We start from the raw sequence: 17321 nt of genomic DNA on the forward strand, positions 1-17321 counted from the left end.
TTTAATGTCTTTCCAGTATGTCTGTATCACTAGACGGTCCCAGAATATGTGGATATGGTCTCCCACCCTACCACAGTTTCTCCAGCAAGTGTTGGGGGGGTTGTTTTTAAACACGGAAACCTTAAGAGGGGTCCTAAAAAATCTCATCTTCAACTTCCAATCAAATTCTTTCCACATTGGACTTTCAATCCCGTTACTCGCCTGTTACTGGGTATTTTGCCAATATTTTCCCTCTTGTGGGACTTTAGCATACAGTACGTTAAATTAACGCCTTAGACATCTACCTTCAGAAGCTGCCAGTGTAGCTGAAGCACTGTTTTATGTCTGCAAATGTGTTTTGACAAAGCCCCAGGCATCACTGAGCTGCTTATATTACAGTATTGATCTGCTGCAAACTAACAAAGCACTTATATTGTCCCTCAAAATATTCATAAGATAGATATCAAAGCAACAGTTTGTGTGTGTGTGTGTATGTGTGTGTGTGTGCGTTTGTGCCAGGAGAAGCCAGTGGGAGGGGCAGCTGTAAAGTGTACAACATCCAACCCCCCCCCCCAGCAGTTAGTCAGTCAGTCGCACTCTGCACCACCTTCAGTAAGGACTCACCTTTCACCAGTTCAGGTGCAGTTGTGTATGCGATTGGAAGTCATGGCGGGCAGGATCACCTGTGGACTGTGGACGGCCGTCTTTCTCCTGGGATGTGGGGGGCTGTCTGCGTTCAACCTGGACACCGACAATGTCCTGCGGAAGAACGGAGAACCGGGCAGTTTGTTCGGCTTCTCTCTCGCCATGCACTGGCAGCTTGCTCCGGTGGATAGGAAAATGTAAGAACCACTTCTTTTTTCCATTTTTTTTAAAAGGGGGCACATGTTTGGAGGCAGTTAATGTTACTTGTGCAACTTCCTCGCCCTCGCTATATAGGTCTATATGATTTAAATAACTCTCCGGGACCATGTAATTAAATGTCACAGCAGTGCGGAGCAGACGCCTGTAGTTTTGGAGTGTTACAGCTGTTACAGGAAGAAGAAAAGAAATCCACTACATTTAATAAGTCACTGCAGAAATGCCACGAGGGCTGAGTGCCAACGTTAATGATTTGAGCTCAGGTAACTTTAGAATATGTCACAGGTAACGTTAGATTTAAAGCTTTAGGCTCTTTACCACCAGATTTTAACAAGCCATTTCCCTCAGCTTCTCAGCAGAATGCACTGTAGGCTACCCTGCATACACCTGTTGGAGGTGTAGCCATAAGCTCACCCCTTGGCCATCTTTGTTGAGTCTACATGTGAGTTTTTATTGGACCCATAGCAGATTTGTGTGCTTGGCCACGTTTCTCTCTCTCTCTCTCTCTCTCTCTCTCTCTCTCTCTCTGTCTGTCTGTCTCTCTCTCTCTCTCTCTCTCTCTCTCTCTCTCTCTCTCTCTCAATTTCCTGTTGCTGTATTGGCATGACAAAAAAAATCCTTCTGTGTTGCCAAATCATAAGAACATGCAGAAACATGCAGATAAACAACAATAATGAGTAAATACATATCTGATATATCTGATATAATAATACAAGTAAACAGGACACTTATGATATAATTGTAGCTACTAAACAAATGATGTCCCTCAAAGGGTACTTTGAAACAACAACAAAAGAATAGAAAAATATAAATTATAATATATAAAAGTCTCTATGTATTTGCCTTGTATTGTGGCAGGATAAAACATAAAGTTACTCTCTCTCTCTCTCTCTCTCTCTCTCTGTTTTTTTGTTGACTTCCTCCCAGAGTGGTTTTAGATAAGAGTGAGATCTCATTGGATCATTTTTGGCATATGTCTGCATAAAGACTAACCTGAATATTAACTGGCCTGAGATCAGCGCTGTCCAATTATTTAACCCTTTTGTTGTCTTCCTGTTAAAATTAACACTAAACCCTTTTGTTGAAGCTTTTTAGTCAATGTTTTTAACTTTTTTTTACATTTTTGTCGCTTTTTTTCAATGTTTGTCACTTTTTTGACGTTTTCAACACTACTTAACACTAACTTATTAACTTTAGTTTTACAGTTATTTTTGGAATTTATGGTCAATAAACCTCATTTATAGGAAATTATACCTGATGTTTGAGTTAGAAAAGCAGAAATTAGGAATTATTGAGACTAAAATTAAAGGAATGGATGTTGATGGATAATCACAGACTGGAATATGTCAACTTTTACTCAATACTATTTCAAAAGCACTTCAATTTGTTTTTAAAATACTATAATATTGAATAAGACGCCCCAAAATTCATGAAATTAGAGATTTGTACTTGGCAAAGAGCGTTGTGTGGAATCAGTCATGTTATTATGGGGAATTAAAAAGAACATGGATATAGGACAACATGAGGACAACATGAGGACAACATGAGGACAGCATGAGGGTTAATCTGTGTTCCTTAGTTTATGAATGAAGGACTTTACATTGTTTTGCTGGTTCATAATCAGTGGTGGAGGAAGTATTCCGATTAAAAGTAGGCTACATGTAGCAATACCACATTTCATAAATACTCAAATCAAAGTGCTGCTGTGAAAATGTATCATAAACTAGTAACCATCAAAATATACTTAAACTATCAAAAGTAAAAGTACTCAATGCAGAAAAAATAATGATATCATTGGATTATGAATACTGATGCATGGATGTGTAAGCAGCGTTTTAAAACTAGTTGGTTGAGGTTCTTTAAACTTATTTATACACACACACACGCACGCACACACACTCACACACTGTTTAATGAAAGACACATGGTGATCAGCACAAGACCAAAGTCACCACAGCGTCCCTCTCTTCAGGTTGGAAAGTAACACTTGGATTGTGTGAACTGGAAAGCAACAAACATCAGAGTAGATCATGTAGAGGGAGTTGTCAAATGAATCTGCAATTTTGATAATCCATTAATTATTCAAGTGATGTTCATACAAAAATGCCAAACATTTGCGTATTCCAGCTCTTTAAATATGAAGATACGCTGCTTTTCCTCATCGTCTGTGATAGACAACCGAATCCTTAGTTTTGAACTGTTAGTCAAACAAAATTTCAATACAGCAATGGCTCTGGGAAAGTGCCATTGACATGTTCTTTTAAACTATTGTCTGACATTTTATGGAACTATTTTTTTATGATTACATTTTTTTTATACTGTATATTCAGAAAAAAATAATATAGGAAACATAATATTCACAAACAGTTACAAACAACACACTGGGACATAGGAACGCGTCCCAGGGCCACAACAGAAAGGACAAAACGGGAGGTGGGTGAGACAAAACACACACACACCACACAACACACACACACACACACACACACACACACACACACACACACACACACACGCTCAACATGTTGTCAAGTACAATTATACTACACATAGTGGAATAGTTTTTGGACCAAGTCTTTTGCAATATAATCTTGTAATTAATCATCAGTGGTTCAGTCCAAGCTCATCATGACGACAAATGAGCTGTTTGAGATGTTTGTTTTACTGTTTTTCTCTACTGCCTGTGGATGTGGATGTGTGTGTGTGTGTGTATGCGTGTGTCGGTTTGGTGTGTTTTAATGGTGCTGATGCATGCTGTGGCTTGGCACTGAGGCGTTGCCTTGTTGTCAGTCACTTGGAAGAGTGTCAGAAAACTGCTTGATACATTCCTAACCTGAGGCGATAGATAGATAGATAGATAGATAGATAGATAGATAGATAGATTTTGTGTGCTGTGATGATTTAAGTTCACTAAAGTACACATTGCAACAACATGTGTGCTGAGATAAGTGTTGGCGTGTGTGTGCTTGTGTCCCCCCCATATGTGTCTCCTCACTGCTGGGTGTGCACACTGAGTCATAATCCTTTGCCAGCCACGCATGCCAACTTGAATTCTGACTTCTATATTCCAGTTTATTTCATGCCCCACAGGGATGAGTGCTACATGTACCTGCAGGAGACTGCAGGAGCTGGTGGGAATCGTGTATGTGCATGTGTGCACGTGTCAGTGTGTGTGTGTGTGTGTGTGTGTGTCGCATTCCATGGTTGGTCATAATTACCAGGAGGAGCTGTGTGTGTGTATAATACAATCAAGAGGGAAAGTGCAAAATGCATGAGCGGGGAGTTGGAGGGAGGAGGAGACAGTGTGAGAGGTTAGGGAAGTTTAAGAGTTTGGATCGAGTCTGAGAAATGTGTGTGTGTGCGTGTGTGTGTGTGTGTGTGTGTGTGTGTGTGTGTGTGTGTGTGTGAGTGTGTTTCTGAGAAAAAAGCTGGCTCTGGGGAAATGTAGAGGTAGCAAGAAGAGTGAAGGATAAAGGGACACGCTGTGGGAAAGAGGAAAGCCGGACAATCCGGCACGGTAAATAGTCATGTCAATGTCCCTCTGTGTCTAGAACAGTGTAATCAACTTTGTGTGTGAGCGTGTACAAGTGTGAGACTCTGACTTAGTCCTTCCCCACATACCTTTCCCCTCGGGTTAGTTGAGGGTATCCAACATCAAAGAGAGAGAGAAAAGAAAGAGGGGATGGTTGAAAGAATGCCGAGAATATGGATCAGTTTTACATCTGGGCACCGAACATCAGCTGTTAATCAGACTCAGCCGGGCTCGATCCTGGCAGACGCATGGAGAGAGAAGTTGGGTAACACAAGACGTGAACCTCTGGATCTGCAACTTGTTTGGAGGTCTACATGATTGGGTGCCGCTAGCTGTCGCCAAGCAACGGGCTGTGCCCTCGCCGGCAGCCAGTGTGCTGCTTGTGAAAAACACCAACACACATCTCTCAATGGGATGTCTATGTAATGGTCACTCTGCCTGTGTGTGTGAGAGCCACTGCCAGCCACACACACACACACACACACACACACACACACACACACACACACACACAGACACACAGTCACACGCTTGTCTTTGTCCTTCCTGTAGACTGTGTGTTGGGGATTCCTCTAGTCCCTGACACAACATGTGAGCCCTTTACTCATCAATAGCACAACATACTAATAGTGTGTAGCAATACAGATAATATGTGTGTACTAAGATTAGTCTCCACTTTAGATTCTTAAACAAGGCTTTTTATAATTTGCATCATGTGTAAGCAACTACTTATAAGCTTTATAAGTTGTTATTATATTTTATATTACTGGTCCATTCAAGCCATTGCCAAATGAGTGGATGAGTATCACAATGGGATTATGCAGAAGAAGGAGCTACAGTATTCAATAATACTGCAGAGACCCCAGACCTAGTGACACCATTTCCCAGAGTTCAATGTGTCTTGGCAGAGCTCTTTCTGTCTATTCTCCTGACTTCCTGTGTCTCCGAGGACAGTGGGAGTGAAGACGTGTCCACCTGCGATTCACTGTTAGTCAGTCGTCTTTAAAGCGATAAATTAGACTCATCTTTGATAGACAAGCACATGCCCAAAAATATGTTTTTCTGTTTTCTACGGTAGCACCCTTTGGTGATGGAGAGTTGATATCTGTGTCGAGTGTCATTCCCTTTCATAGTAGTTAAAAAAAAAAGCAAGATTGGACACTTACTGGATGACAACGGCTCAAATTATAGTGCTCAGGTTTGTGAATCAAAGCCAAACCAATCCAGTGGTTGACGTTGGATCAACAGTGTGAGTTTGTTTCCATTGTGATGACATTTTATTTAAGAGCTATTTCTTTAGCATATTGAACTGTGGACAACTTTGTGAAGAGATTTAACAAGTCATAATTTTGTATGTCTCAAAAATAGATTTATTGTCCTTTGCTAATCCCCATCACGCCCTCTGAAGTCAATATTCCCGATGATTTACGCCGTTGCGCTTTCTATTTTTGACGTCTTCTCCCCATGCAGTTAGTGTTGACGAGGGGTCGCTGCCAACAGGCTGATCTCATTAGGCCTCAGCTCTTCACTCCGACTGCATCTCTCTGTAGATGGTTCCCTCCCACATGGTGTGTGTCTCTGAGGACGCTTTGTGTTTCCAGCTAAAAATGGCTTTGCTTAATCTCATCTGGTGAAGACAGTGTGCTGCGCAACGGTAACTCTGGACAGACAAAGGAAGCCAGAGAGCTTCTGGAACACACACGCACACGCACACGCACACACAGACTGGGAAAACCCCATTAAACTGCAGTGGCAGTATCTCATTCCATAGTGTGTTGGTTTGGGAACTGGAGGGTTGCTGGTTCAAGTCCCTGTACGGACCAGCGTATGGAGTGTGGATCGGTAGAGAGATGCCACTTCACCTCCTGGGCACTGCCAGGGCATTGTACCCCCCAACTGCTCAGGGTGCTTGTCCATCACCAACAGCACCCTCACTCTAACATGTCTAGATCCTGAGCATATGTGTTTGTGTGTGTGTGTGTGTATTTCAGGCCTGTGTGTACTGATTACTAACAAAACATAGTGTATCTTGTAATTTCCCCACTAGGGATCAATAGTATAAACATCCATCCATCCATCCATCTTCATCCGCTTATCCGGTATTGGGTCGCGGGGGCAGCAGCTCCAGTAGGGGACCCCAAACTTCCCTTTCCCGAGCCACATCAACCAGCTCCGACTGGGGGATCCCGAGGCGTTCCCAGGCCAGTTGGAGATATAATCTCTCCACCTAGTCCTGGGTCTTCCCCGAGGCCTCCTCCCAGCTGGACGTGCCTGGAACACCTCCCTAGGGAGGCGCCCAGGAGGCATCCTTACCAGATGCCAGAACCACCTCAACTGGCTCCTTTCGACGCGAAGGAGCAGCGCTCTACTCCGATCCCTCTCGATGACTGAGCTTCTCACCCTATCTCTAAGGAGACGCCAGCCACCCTCCTGAGGAAACCCATTTCGGCCGCTTGTACCCTGGATCTCGTTCTTTCGGTCATGACCCAGCCTTCATGACCATAGGTAGGGTAGGAACAAATTGCCCGGTAGATCGAGAGCTTTGCCTTCTGGCTCAGCTCTCTTTTCGTCACAACGGTGCGATAAACGGAAGTAATACCGCACCGGCTGCTCCGATTCTCCACCAATCTCACGCTCCGTGGTCCCCTCACTCGCGAACAAGAGTATAGTATAGTATAAACAGTATAATTAATTCTAATTTATTTTTCATATTATATAACTATAATTATAGCTGAGAACTTTTGTTTTTATATTGCCATACAAATACATTTATATAATTAACATGAATCCATCCTAACATCATTTAATGTTCATATAACTGTTTATTGGTGTTTGTCCGATATTTGGCCCCTTTGAAGTAAAAACATTGACAGAGAGAGAAGCATCAGTCCAAAGGAAGACATCCATGACTTGTTTGGGGAACTGGAGGATGCCCACCATCAAGACTTGGGTGTGGCATTTGTCCTTGGTCCACATGGCAGCATGTGTGTGTGTGTGTGTGGTGTGGTGTGTGTGGTGTGTGTGTGTGTGTGTGTGTTTTGTTTGTGTGTGTGTGTGTGTTGTGTGTGTGTGTGTGTGTGTGTGTGTTTGTGTGTGTGTGTGTTTGTGTGTGTGTGTTTGTGTGTGTGTGTGTGTGTGTGTGGTGTGTTGTGTGTTGTGTGGTGTGTGTGTGTGTGGGTGTGTTGTGGGTGTGGTGTGTTTGTGTGGGTGGGATGTGGGTTGAGTGGTGGTGTGTGGGATTGTGGGGGGGGGCTTGTGTGTGTGTGTGGGGAGAGAGATAGACAGCCAAGTACAAACAACCACGGCAGGCGATTGAAGGGGGTCTTTGCCTCAGTCGAAAGAGGCCATGAGGACATGGAACATCAGTTTGGTGGCGGATGTGTCTGCGTGTTTGTCTGTGTGTGTGTGTGTGTGCGTGTGCGTGTTTGTGTGTGTGTGAATGTGTCTACTGTGTGACACAGTAGACTGGAATGTGTGATAATATGATGTGCAAGTGGAAGAAAATGCCGGAATGCTCCCCATTCTGATTGAGCTGCATGTGGTTTAACAGATTGATTTGTGTTGGCCCTTGCAGGCTGCTGGTCGGGGCCCCGAGAGCCAAAGCTCTGAGTCGCCAAAAATCCAAAGTGACAGGAGGACTGTACAACTGTGACGTGACCACCACCTCAGCTGGTTGCCTCAGAGTTAACTTTGACAACAACGGTGAGATATCTGCAGGCATCTGTGCAGTTTTAAGATATGCATGCACACATCTCCCCAATATTTGACTTACAATATCATCTTTTTGTGTCTATTCCTGTCCCTGTGTCTGTGTAGAGGACACAGAGAACGAGAGCAAAGAGAACCAGTGGATGGGAGTGACGGTCAACAGTCAGGGGCCAGGAGGAAGGGTTGTGGTAAGCCTGAGTGTCTTTTTATCTGACCACGACATTGAAATTTAACAACTTCAGGATGATATTACAAACTCTGGGGAAACTGTAACAGGCGTGCTACTCTGTTCTCTGTGGTTTCCAAAGGCGTCAAATGCCATGCTGGATTACAGGGCCATGTAAAACAACAATTCAAATCGTCCAATAATAGTGCAGCCATAATATTTATGTCAGGTAATATTCATTGAAGCTCTGAATCAAGCACAGACAACATTTTAGAGCTGCATTTAAGATTAAGATTTAGGATTTTGATTAATCTGAGAATTCTTTGTTAGATTAATCACTTCATTGTCCGAAAAATGAAATAACATTTTACCAGAATTGCTTGTTTTGTCCAACCAACAGTTTAAAACTCAATTTTTTCAATTTACAATTATGTACAACAGCATAGATGCCTCATAAAACGGGTGTAAACAGTGGAGATCTACTAAAAGTTGCAGCCCTGCAGAATGTATACTTACCATGTCGAATCTATGAGTGATTGGCTTTTTCTGGCTTTGAAGCTAGTCACAGTAAGGAGAAATTCAACTGGGATTGGAGTTCAAGTGGCTAATCACTGTGGCATCTAAACCCCAAAAACATTACATTTCACTGTAAACCTGTTCCTGTTTTTTTTTCTCCAATACTTTCAACAACTTTTCTAAGCTCTTAACACAGTTAGCACAACATCTATCTGTGTAGGCTATACAATTAACACATTTATTGTTGCTTTGAGACAAAATGCATACAGTTAACACAAATGTAAAATGGTTGAATGTCTTTTACACACAAGCTCAACCAAGACCAAAACAATTGTCCAATTTGCAAATGCTTTCACACTGTATGTCCGAACAGATACCATCATGTTCTAAACCTATCTCAGGCTAAAGTCAAAGTGAACAACTATTCATATCGTAAATTGAAACGCATATACGTATATCCCCTTGCATTTTATTCCATTGTTAAATGAGAGAAACAGATGTTTGAAGTTATGCAAATAGACCAATCCCAGCTGATTCCCATCTAGGAAACACACTCAGAGGTTGAGTTTCTTTCAATCACATGACCGTCTGTTTTTGCAGTATTCTTCAGATGTTACAGTAAGTGAGTGTTGTACTTTGACAGCGAAGATTACAGTAACCGAAGTCCCAAACCGTGCCACAGCGGATATGTTACAGTAGTACATACAGCAAAAAGAGGAGCAATTTGGCCTGATTTTGTGTAGAAAAGGAACAACACGTAAAGATTAACACAAAGAAAGTAAGAAAATTTCCTGAGCGAGGGAGAAGAAGACGAGTACCAGGACAATTCTGTCTCTGTTTCCCTTTTTTCATAAACCGTAAATTCTATAAACCTACTTTTTTTATTGAATTTCTACAGCAAAAGAAACCAAATGCATGTAATTACTAAACCCAACAAAACAAAAATGTAGAGGCTTCAAGAGAAACTGCAGTGTAAAACTCAATATATGGTCAAAACAATATCTATTATCTATTGTATAAGGGCAGACCTGACACCTAAAATATGCAGTTTCTGTAATTCCACCTGATATTAGTGTTTTTATGACATTGTTCTATGACTGACGTAATGCTCCTGTTGGGACTGAACATGTGTTGCAGTGTTTTGGTAGACATAGTGAATTGTGTTAGTGTTTTATTGTATTTTCAAAATTTTAGTTTAGTTTACAATGTGTGATTCTGAGCATAAAGTTAACCGTTTTGCCAGTTGTGTGTTGATGCGTTAAGAGTCTAGGAAACTGATCATAGCAGTCGTAAAAAACTGTAATCCACATCCCATCAAGTCGACTGTGGGTTTCTGTTTCCTCGGTAGACCTGTGCCCATCGCTACCAGCGGCGGAGCAATATGGGCAAAGCCCTCGAGTCCCGCGACATTATCGGCCGCTGCGTCGTGATGAGTCAGTCCTTTACCTTCAATACCCCATCGGAAGAGGGAGAGAAGTGGCATTTCTGCGACGGCAGGAACAGAGGCCACGAGCAGTTCGGCTCCTGCCAGCAGGGCCTCTCTGCCACATTCGACAAGGACTACCACTACCTCATCTTTGGGGCTCCTGGGGCGTACAACTGGAAAGGTAGTCTAGTGTGTGTGTGTGTGTGTGTGTGTATGATGTCCACTTTTCATTACAAAGAAATTTGCCAGTGATGCTTTTTTTTCAGTCATGTGTTCATCACTGCAGCTAATTAAATTAGAATGAGTGTGCGATGGGTTTTGCATTGTTTTCTTCCAAGCCAGATCTCCCTGCTGCCTTAACCCCATCTGCTCCTTTTCTCTCGCATCCTCCAGGTGTGGTACGCTTGGAACAAAACAACGAAACCTTCCTAGAAATTAACGACTATTACGACGGCCCTTTTGAGGTGGGAGATGAGGGAGATAAGAACCCCGCGCTGGTCCCCGTTCCTTCCACCAGCTACCTGGGTAAGCTATTTTAATCCTCTCATTATCAATGTTACACCATCACTTCAGTCGCTCCGTCGTCGTAGGCTGAGTCATTTACAGCGACCCTTTGCTGCCCAGTTTATCAGATTTTTTTTCAAATTTATCTGATAAAAAAAGCCCCCAAGGATACCTTTGCTATGTAAGCAAGCATTTTTTTGTCTCTGTCTCCAAGGCTTCTCGCTGGACTCGGGGAATAGTCTGACCAAGAAGGGCCAGCTGACGGTGGTGGCGGGGGCTCCCCGAGCGAACCACAGTGGAGCGGTGGTGCTGCTGAAGAAAGGCGAGCAGACAAGCAAAATCATGGTCGATGAGTACATCCTGCAAGGGGAAGGGCTGGCCTCATCTTTCGGCTACGATCTGACTGTGCTGGACCTCAACGGGGACGGGTGAGTGACGCAGGGCGATGCAGCACCCAACCTGTAACTCCTGCGTTAATACTGCATACTCACGGACTAGCACTGTGGTTGTTTGTTAGCTGGCAGGACATAGTGGTGGGAGCACCGCAGTACTTTGAGAAGGACGGGGAAATCGGAGGAGCTGTCTACGTCTTCGTCAACAATGAGGGAAAGTGGGATAAAGTCAGGCCCACCAGAATAGACGGACCTCAGGACTCCATGTTTGGCCTGGCTGTGGAAAACCTGGGGGACATCAATCAGGACGGTTTCCAGGGTGAGGCTGCAATGTGTTTGCCTGTCAGCTGATCATTCTCGTGTCCTTTGTTGAATGAAAAAAGGTACCTGTATAAACACACCATTGTCGTTCTTGTGTTAGATTTTGCGGTTGGAGCTCCTCATGCGGATGACGGTGCAGGGAAAGTTTACATGTACAACGGAGCAGCCACGGGTCTCAGCTCGACAAAAGCTGCACAGGTATGTTAGATGCCGGCGGTGTAGCTAATTTAATTTTTAAATATACATTTTGTCCAAATGTGTAATGTTAACGTCTAAGAAAGTTGAATCCAAATAAACGTATTTTATTGTATTTATATTATATATTTGTATTGACTGACATCAATACAAATATTTGGTTATTTAAAAATACGATATTCAGATAAATCGGCCGATAAATATAAAAAAAAAAAAATCCAGAAACATGTAACAAAACATAAACAGATTTCCCTTACTTTAGTTATTCAGTTCTCACTAAAATAATATGAAAACAAGCGTCCTCTGGTGGACAGACTATGCAACGCCATCACTAACAGGGACGTTTAGAGCGTCCTCTGGTGGACAGACTATGCAACACCATCACTAACAGGGACTTTTAAGCGTCCTCTGGTGGACGACTATGCAACGCATCACTAACAGGGACATTGTAGACGTCCTCTGGACAGACTATGCAACACCATCACTAACAGGGACGTTGTAGAGCGTCCTCTGGTGGACAGACTATGCAACGCCATCACTACCAGGACGTTGTAGAGCGTCCTCTGTGGACAGACTATGCAACGCCATCACTAAAAAACGTTGTAGAGTGTCCTCTGGTGACAGAATATGCAACGCCATCACTAACAGGGACGTTGTAGAGCGTCCTCTGGTGGACAGACTATGCACGCCATCACTAACAGGACGTTGTAGAGTGTCCTCTGGTGGACAGACTATGCACCGCCATCACTAACAGGGACTTTGTAGAGCTTCCTCTGGTGGACAGACTATGCATCACTAACAGGGACGTTGTAGAGCGTCCTCTGGTGGACAGACTATGCAACGCCACACTAACAGGGACTTTGTAGACGCCGCTGGTGGACAGACTATGCAACGCCATCACTAACAGGGACGTGTAAGCGTCCTCTGGTGGAACAGACTATGCAACGCCATCACTACAGGACGTTTTAGAGGCGTCCTCTGGTGGACAGACTATGCAACACCAACACCCATAACATGGTTGACCGTCCATTTTTATTTTATTTTTCTAATAATCATGTATCAGAATCATTTATTTGTCATTATAAATGATGCTGATGAATGACATTTTTTTATTGCCCATTATAAATGTCAGATTTTGTGTGTTCAGGAAAAAGGGTCTTAAATCCGTGTGACCGGTCTAAAAATGTAATTTAGGTGAAATGTGGGGATATTGTCCATCATAATATAGATTACTATGTTTGTTAGGTTGTAGCTAGTCTTAGCTAGCTCTAGCTCCACAACCACACACACATTCCGGGACAGGAAAACATTTTTTTTGCATCTCTTAAAACCAATTACAATCGTCTTGGGCATTCATTTTTAGCCGTTATTTCCGAAGAGACAGCTTAGACTTGAAAGGGGAGAAAGAGTGGGAATGACATGCAGCAAAGCGCCGCAGGTCGGAGTTGAACCCGCAGCTGCTGCGTCGAGGACTAAGCCTCTTGACATGTGTGTTTGTCTTGCCTCAGGTTCTGTCCGGAAAGCCTTTAGGAGTGAAGCTGTTTGGCTACTCTTTGGCAGGAAACATGGACTTGGATAAGAACTCCTACCCTGACCTGGCTGTGGGATCCCTCTCTGACGCCGTCTTCATCTACAAGTGAGTGAACCGGCACATTCCTCTTCAATGTAAGTCTCCGATTGTCCTTATTTAGTTGCTAACGTGAGTTCTGTCCTCCGTAGAGCCCGTCCGGTTGTTAACATCAAGAAGGAAATCAAGTTCTCCCCGGAGGTAATCGACCTCACCCAGAAGAACTGTGGCGACAAATTCTGGTGAGTTTGGTTTTTTGACACTGGACTTTCATTAAACTTATGAGAAAACAACCTGTTGAACACTTTGCCAGTCCTGTGTCTGATTGTGGATGAACTGCATTGTGTTCCCAGTTTGGACGTTGACGTCTGCTTCACCCTCACTGCCAACCCCATGAGCTATGCTCCCAGACTGAGTAAGCTGAGCTATCTTTGACATCTCTTTCTTATTTAGTGTTTTGTGTATGTAATAGATGTATAAAGTTAAAAAAAAACTTTGAAACGTCGGCACAGCCCGCCCAAGTCAAGTCAAGTTTATTTCATCCATAAAAATGGAAATTACAGTGCTCATACCTGCTTTAATACCCATAAAAATGAAAGCATAAATACAATACAATAAATACACTACAGTACAATACTATACATAAATACAATAACATAAAAACTTATAAAAATGTACATTTAAAGTGCTTGTTTTGCTGTGTAATAGTCTGAGGTATACAAGAGAGAGCATACCGCTTAGTTCGTGTCCCAGGGGGTCTTAGCCTACCACCAGTGGCTAGTTTGAATTTGGGGACAAACCACAACAGAGTGGGCCAGCTGACCAATCAGAGCAGACTTGGCTCCGGGAAGGCGGGCTAAGGGCTCAGACAAAGTGTTTCAGGCAGAGGTACTGTAACTATGGGCAGTATGAGCAACTTAATGTTTTTTGAACATCAAACCATGTATACCTATCCCAGTAGACCACAATATTACAAATATGATGCTGAAAAGAAGTATCATAGGGGCTCTTTAAAGCAACATGTCGTCTCTATAGAGTTTTTGCTTCTTATTATCAGAGATTCAACAACAGAAGCTATGCATGTCGTTCTTTATCCTCCTCTCTCTCACTTCCCTGTGTCCGTCCCATCTAGCGGTGTCCTACTCCATCGAGGCGGACGCTGTCCAGAGGAAGAACGGTCTCATCCCCAGGGTGACCATCTCCCAGCCCACGGAGGGTTCCTACAAGTCCAGCGGAACAGTCCCCCTGGACAGTAAAGGACAGAAAAAGTGCATTAAGCGTCAGCTTGTCATACAGGTAGTGACTCTCTCCGGACATTCAAATATTTGTCCTAAAACACCACAGAGGTATATAAATTGAATATCTATGTCCGTGCATTATGTACATAATCTCGGGAACAGGGACAGGACAGGCTGCAGATTACCCCGCCGTCACAAAGCCGTCCCCAACCGAGTCTCCTGCTGTTCCATGAATTTGTCCAATGATATTTTCTTGTTGTCTCTGCAGTTAAAGATTTACGTTAGCGTCTTTGTTGGGACGTCTTCTTGGCCCTCGTCTCGTTGTTTGATCCCTTTCGATAGCGGCAGCCGCGTGATAGAACGTCACCACGCCCACTCGCTCGCTGGGAATTCTCTTCCCGATGGACTGGGGTCAAGCTAGTCTCGCGTTGCCAGGCCTTCCTCCACAGCTCTGCCAAGGAGGGTCTGGCTAGTCCACACAGCATTCCGGGATGGGAGAAAAGGTGCTCTGGTTTATTGGCATTTCTTTAAACCGATCACAATCGTGTTGGGCGGCACTAAGTGCAGGATGGAGCAACGGTTTCACAAAGAAAGAGCGACAGAAGTGGCGGAATTTCTGGCAGTACGGCAGAAATCCCAGAAGTGGAACATCATGGGTATAGATTTGGCTCAGTCATGTGTCTTTTCCACCAAGGCAGTTCTGGTGCTGGTTCGGAGTCGGTGCCAAATATCAAACCGGCTCTTTGCTTTTCCTCACAAATAAACCTGGGCCAAGAACACGGGTTCCAACTCAGCACCAACCAGCGCTGGTCTAGAGATAAGAACCGGTTACGTCAGGTGCTGGGGGCGGGGTTATCATGACTTTGGAAAACAAAAACTTCTGGCGGCCATTTTGAAAACCCCGGTCAGCTGTTAACCATAGAGAGCTGTTAATGTTAGCTTAGGACATGGATGGGAAACCAGAACCACCGTGGTCTGGGGAGGAAACCAACGGTCTGCTGGCTCTCAGGCTGGGGAAGATCCAGCTGGTTCTTAGAGAACTGCCGAGTAGAACCAGCACCAAACTGGCAACAGCACCAGAACCAGAACCAGCATCTGGTTAGTCTTGGTGGAAAAGACACATCAGACAGCAAGCTGCGGCCCAGGCCCACAAACGAGGCACATAGTCTCTGGAGTCCCCTTCTTTACTGTTATAATATTCTACATACATTTTCACATTCAAATGTCTGTTTCTTTTTAGTATTCGAATGTAAAATATTCGTTGACAGCCTTCATTATGGTTAGTGAATAATGTATCATTCTATAGGATAATATCCGTGACAAGCTGCGGGGGATCCCCGTCGACGTGTCCGTGAACATCTTGAACAGCAACCGGAAACGCAGACAGAGCTCAGCTCCTCCCCTGGCCCCGGTCCTGGACGCCAAGGAGCCCCCCATAACTCGATCGGAGGTTCGTATGCACAAAAGATATTCTTTTTAATGTATATACATATATTTTTTGTTTTTTTAACCTATACACATCCAAACCTCCGTGAGACTCTTTATGTCCTCAGAATTTTTTTCTTAATTTTACAAAAGGGATGTTAGCTATACAAGAAATGAGAAACATACAAAACAAAAACAATTATGGCAACCATAGCGAAAAATAATTACATAAATAAGTTTGTAAATAAAAAAAGACATGATTAAAAAATATATATATTACAAATATTACGGTATATTACAAAATCATATTAAATCAAATCAATAGAACGTGTGAGAGATAAGTTAAAATAAAGTGAGTAAATGTACACAATAATAATATTAATATTATAATAATAATAATAATAAGTAATGTGCACTGCACTGCCCCTTTTTGTTATTTGAGAAGGCACTCTGTGTCACCCCCCCGATCAGTAGATTTTAAGGTTTTAATTTAAGAGTGGGCATCCTGGTTAGGGCTGGGTAATATATCGATATTATATCAATATTGCAATATGAGACTAGTCTTAGATTTTGGGTGTAGTAATATTGTAATATGGGAAGTGTCTTTACCTGGTTTACAGGCTGCATTACAGTAAAGTGATGTCATTTTTTTTTTAACTCACCAGACTGTTCTAGCTGTTCTATTATTTACCTTTGCTCCACTAAGTCAATAAATCCTTTCTGGTGATTATTAATCAAAAATCTCATCATGTAAATAACCTTTTGTTAAAGCACCAATAGTCAACCCTACAGTATTGTCGAAATATTGACATTTGTTCAAGAATATCGTGAAATTTTACCCAGCCCTAATCCTGGGAATGTTGCATCAGGTAAAAGATAATATCTAAATAACAAAAAAAACATCCTGTAGCAATAAACCAAGGAATTCTCTTCATTAAAAAGTCTGGTCTAATATGAAAGATATGACGTGCGAGACTAAGTGCTGGAGACAGTGCGGAAGTGATGATGCCAACTGTTGCCATATATTCTGGGTCTGTCCAGTAATAAAACAATATTGGTTAGAGATACATATAGATATCAAAAATATTTTTAACACAAAAGTATCCTTCAAATTTACCAACTTTATCCCGGGTAACACGGACATTTTAGCTGATGAAGAAAAATATCTCTTCAGAATTTTAATCACTGCTTATAAGAAAAGTGTCACCAGACACTGGCTCCTTTTGGAGAGATTGTGTTGATGAAATCTACCAGATGGAAAGACATTTTCGCACATTGCATATGAATAGATTTGTAATCTTATGGTCGAAATGGGTATCCTATATTAATCAAACACAACACGCAGGAATGTTGTCGAGATAGTGTTAATCAAGGGTGGATTTTACTGTACTGTATTTTATGTATCATTTATTGACAAAATATTTGTATTGACCTTTTGTTTCTATATGTAGTAGAGCAGGGGTTCCCAAAACTTTCAGCCCACGACCCCCA

At 42.8% G+C, this 17321-nt stretch overlaps 1 protein-coding gene across 2 annotated transcripts in view; it reads left to right on the forward strand.

Annotated features, from left to right (window-relative positions):
* The first annotated feature begins 549 nt into the window (after window positions 1-549).
* LOC116698830 (integrin alpha-6) overlaps window positions 550-17321 on the forward strand; it is a 34364-nt gene continuing 17592 nt past the window's right edge. For both annotated transcript variants that reach the window (XM_032531027.1, XM_032531029.1), the window contains exons 1-13: window positions 550-821; window positions 7947-8074; window positions 8189-8268; window positions 10111-10369; window positions 10582-10713; window positions 10907-11120; window positions 11210-11403; window positions 11506-11603; window positions 13109-13236; window positions 13320-13409; window positions 13521-13582; window positions 14300-14463; window positions 15712-15855. In XM_032531027.1, coding sequence (XP_032386918.1) covers window positions 631-821; window positions 7947-8074; window positions 8189-8268; window positions 10111-10369; window positions 10582-10713; window positions 10907-11120; window positions 11210-11403; window positions 11506-11603; window positions 13109-13236; window positions 13320-13409; window positions 13521-13582; window positions 14300-14463; window positions 15712-15855 — 1884 coding nt within the window. In that variant the 5' untranslated portion in view covers window positions 550-630. The remainder of the gene's footprint in view (window positions 822-7946; window positions 8075-8188; window positions 8269-10110; window positions 10370-10581; window positions 10714-10906; window positions 11121-11209; window positions 11404-11505; window positions 11604-13108; window positions 13237-13319; window positions 13410-13520; window positions 13583-14299; window positions 14464-15711; window positions 15856-17321) is intronic.

Source organism: Etheostoma spectabile, chromosome 12, assembly GCF_008692095.1.
Source record: "Etheostoma spectabile isolate EspeVRDwgs_2016 chromosome 12, UIUC_Espe_1.0, whole genome shotgun sequence".
NCBI classification, from domain to species: Eukaryota; Metazoa; Chordata; class Actinopteri; order Perciformes; family Percidae; genus Etheostoma; species Etheostoma spectabile.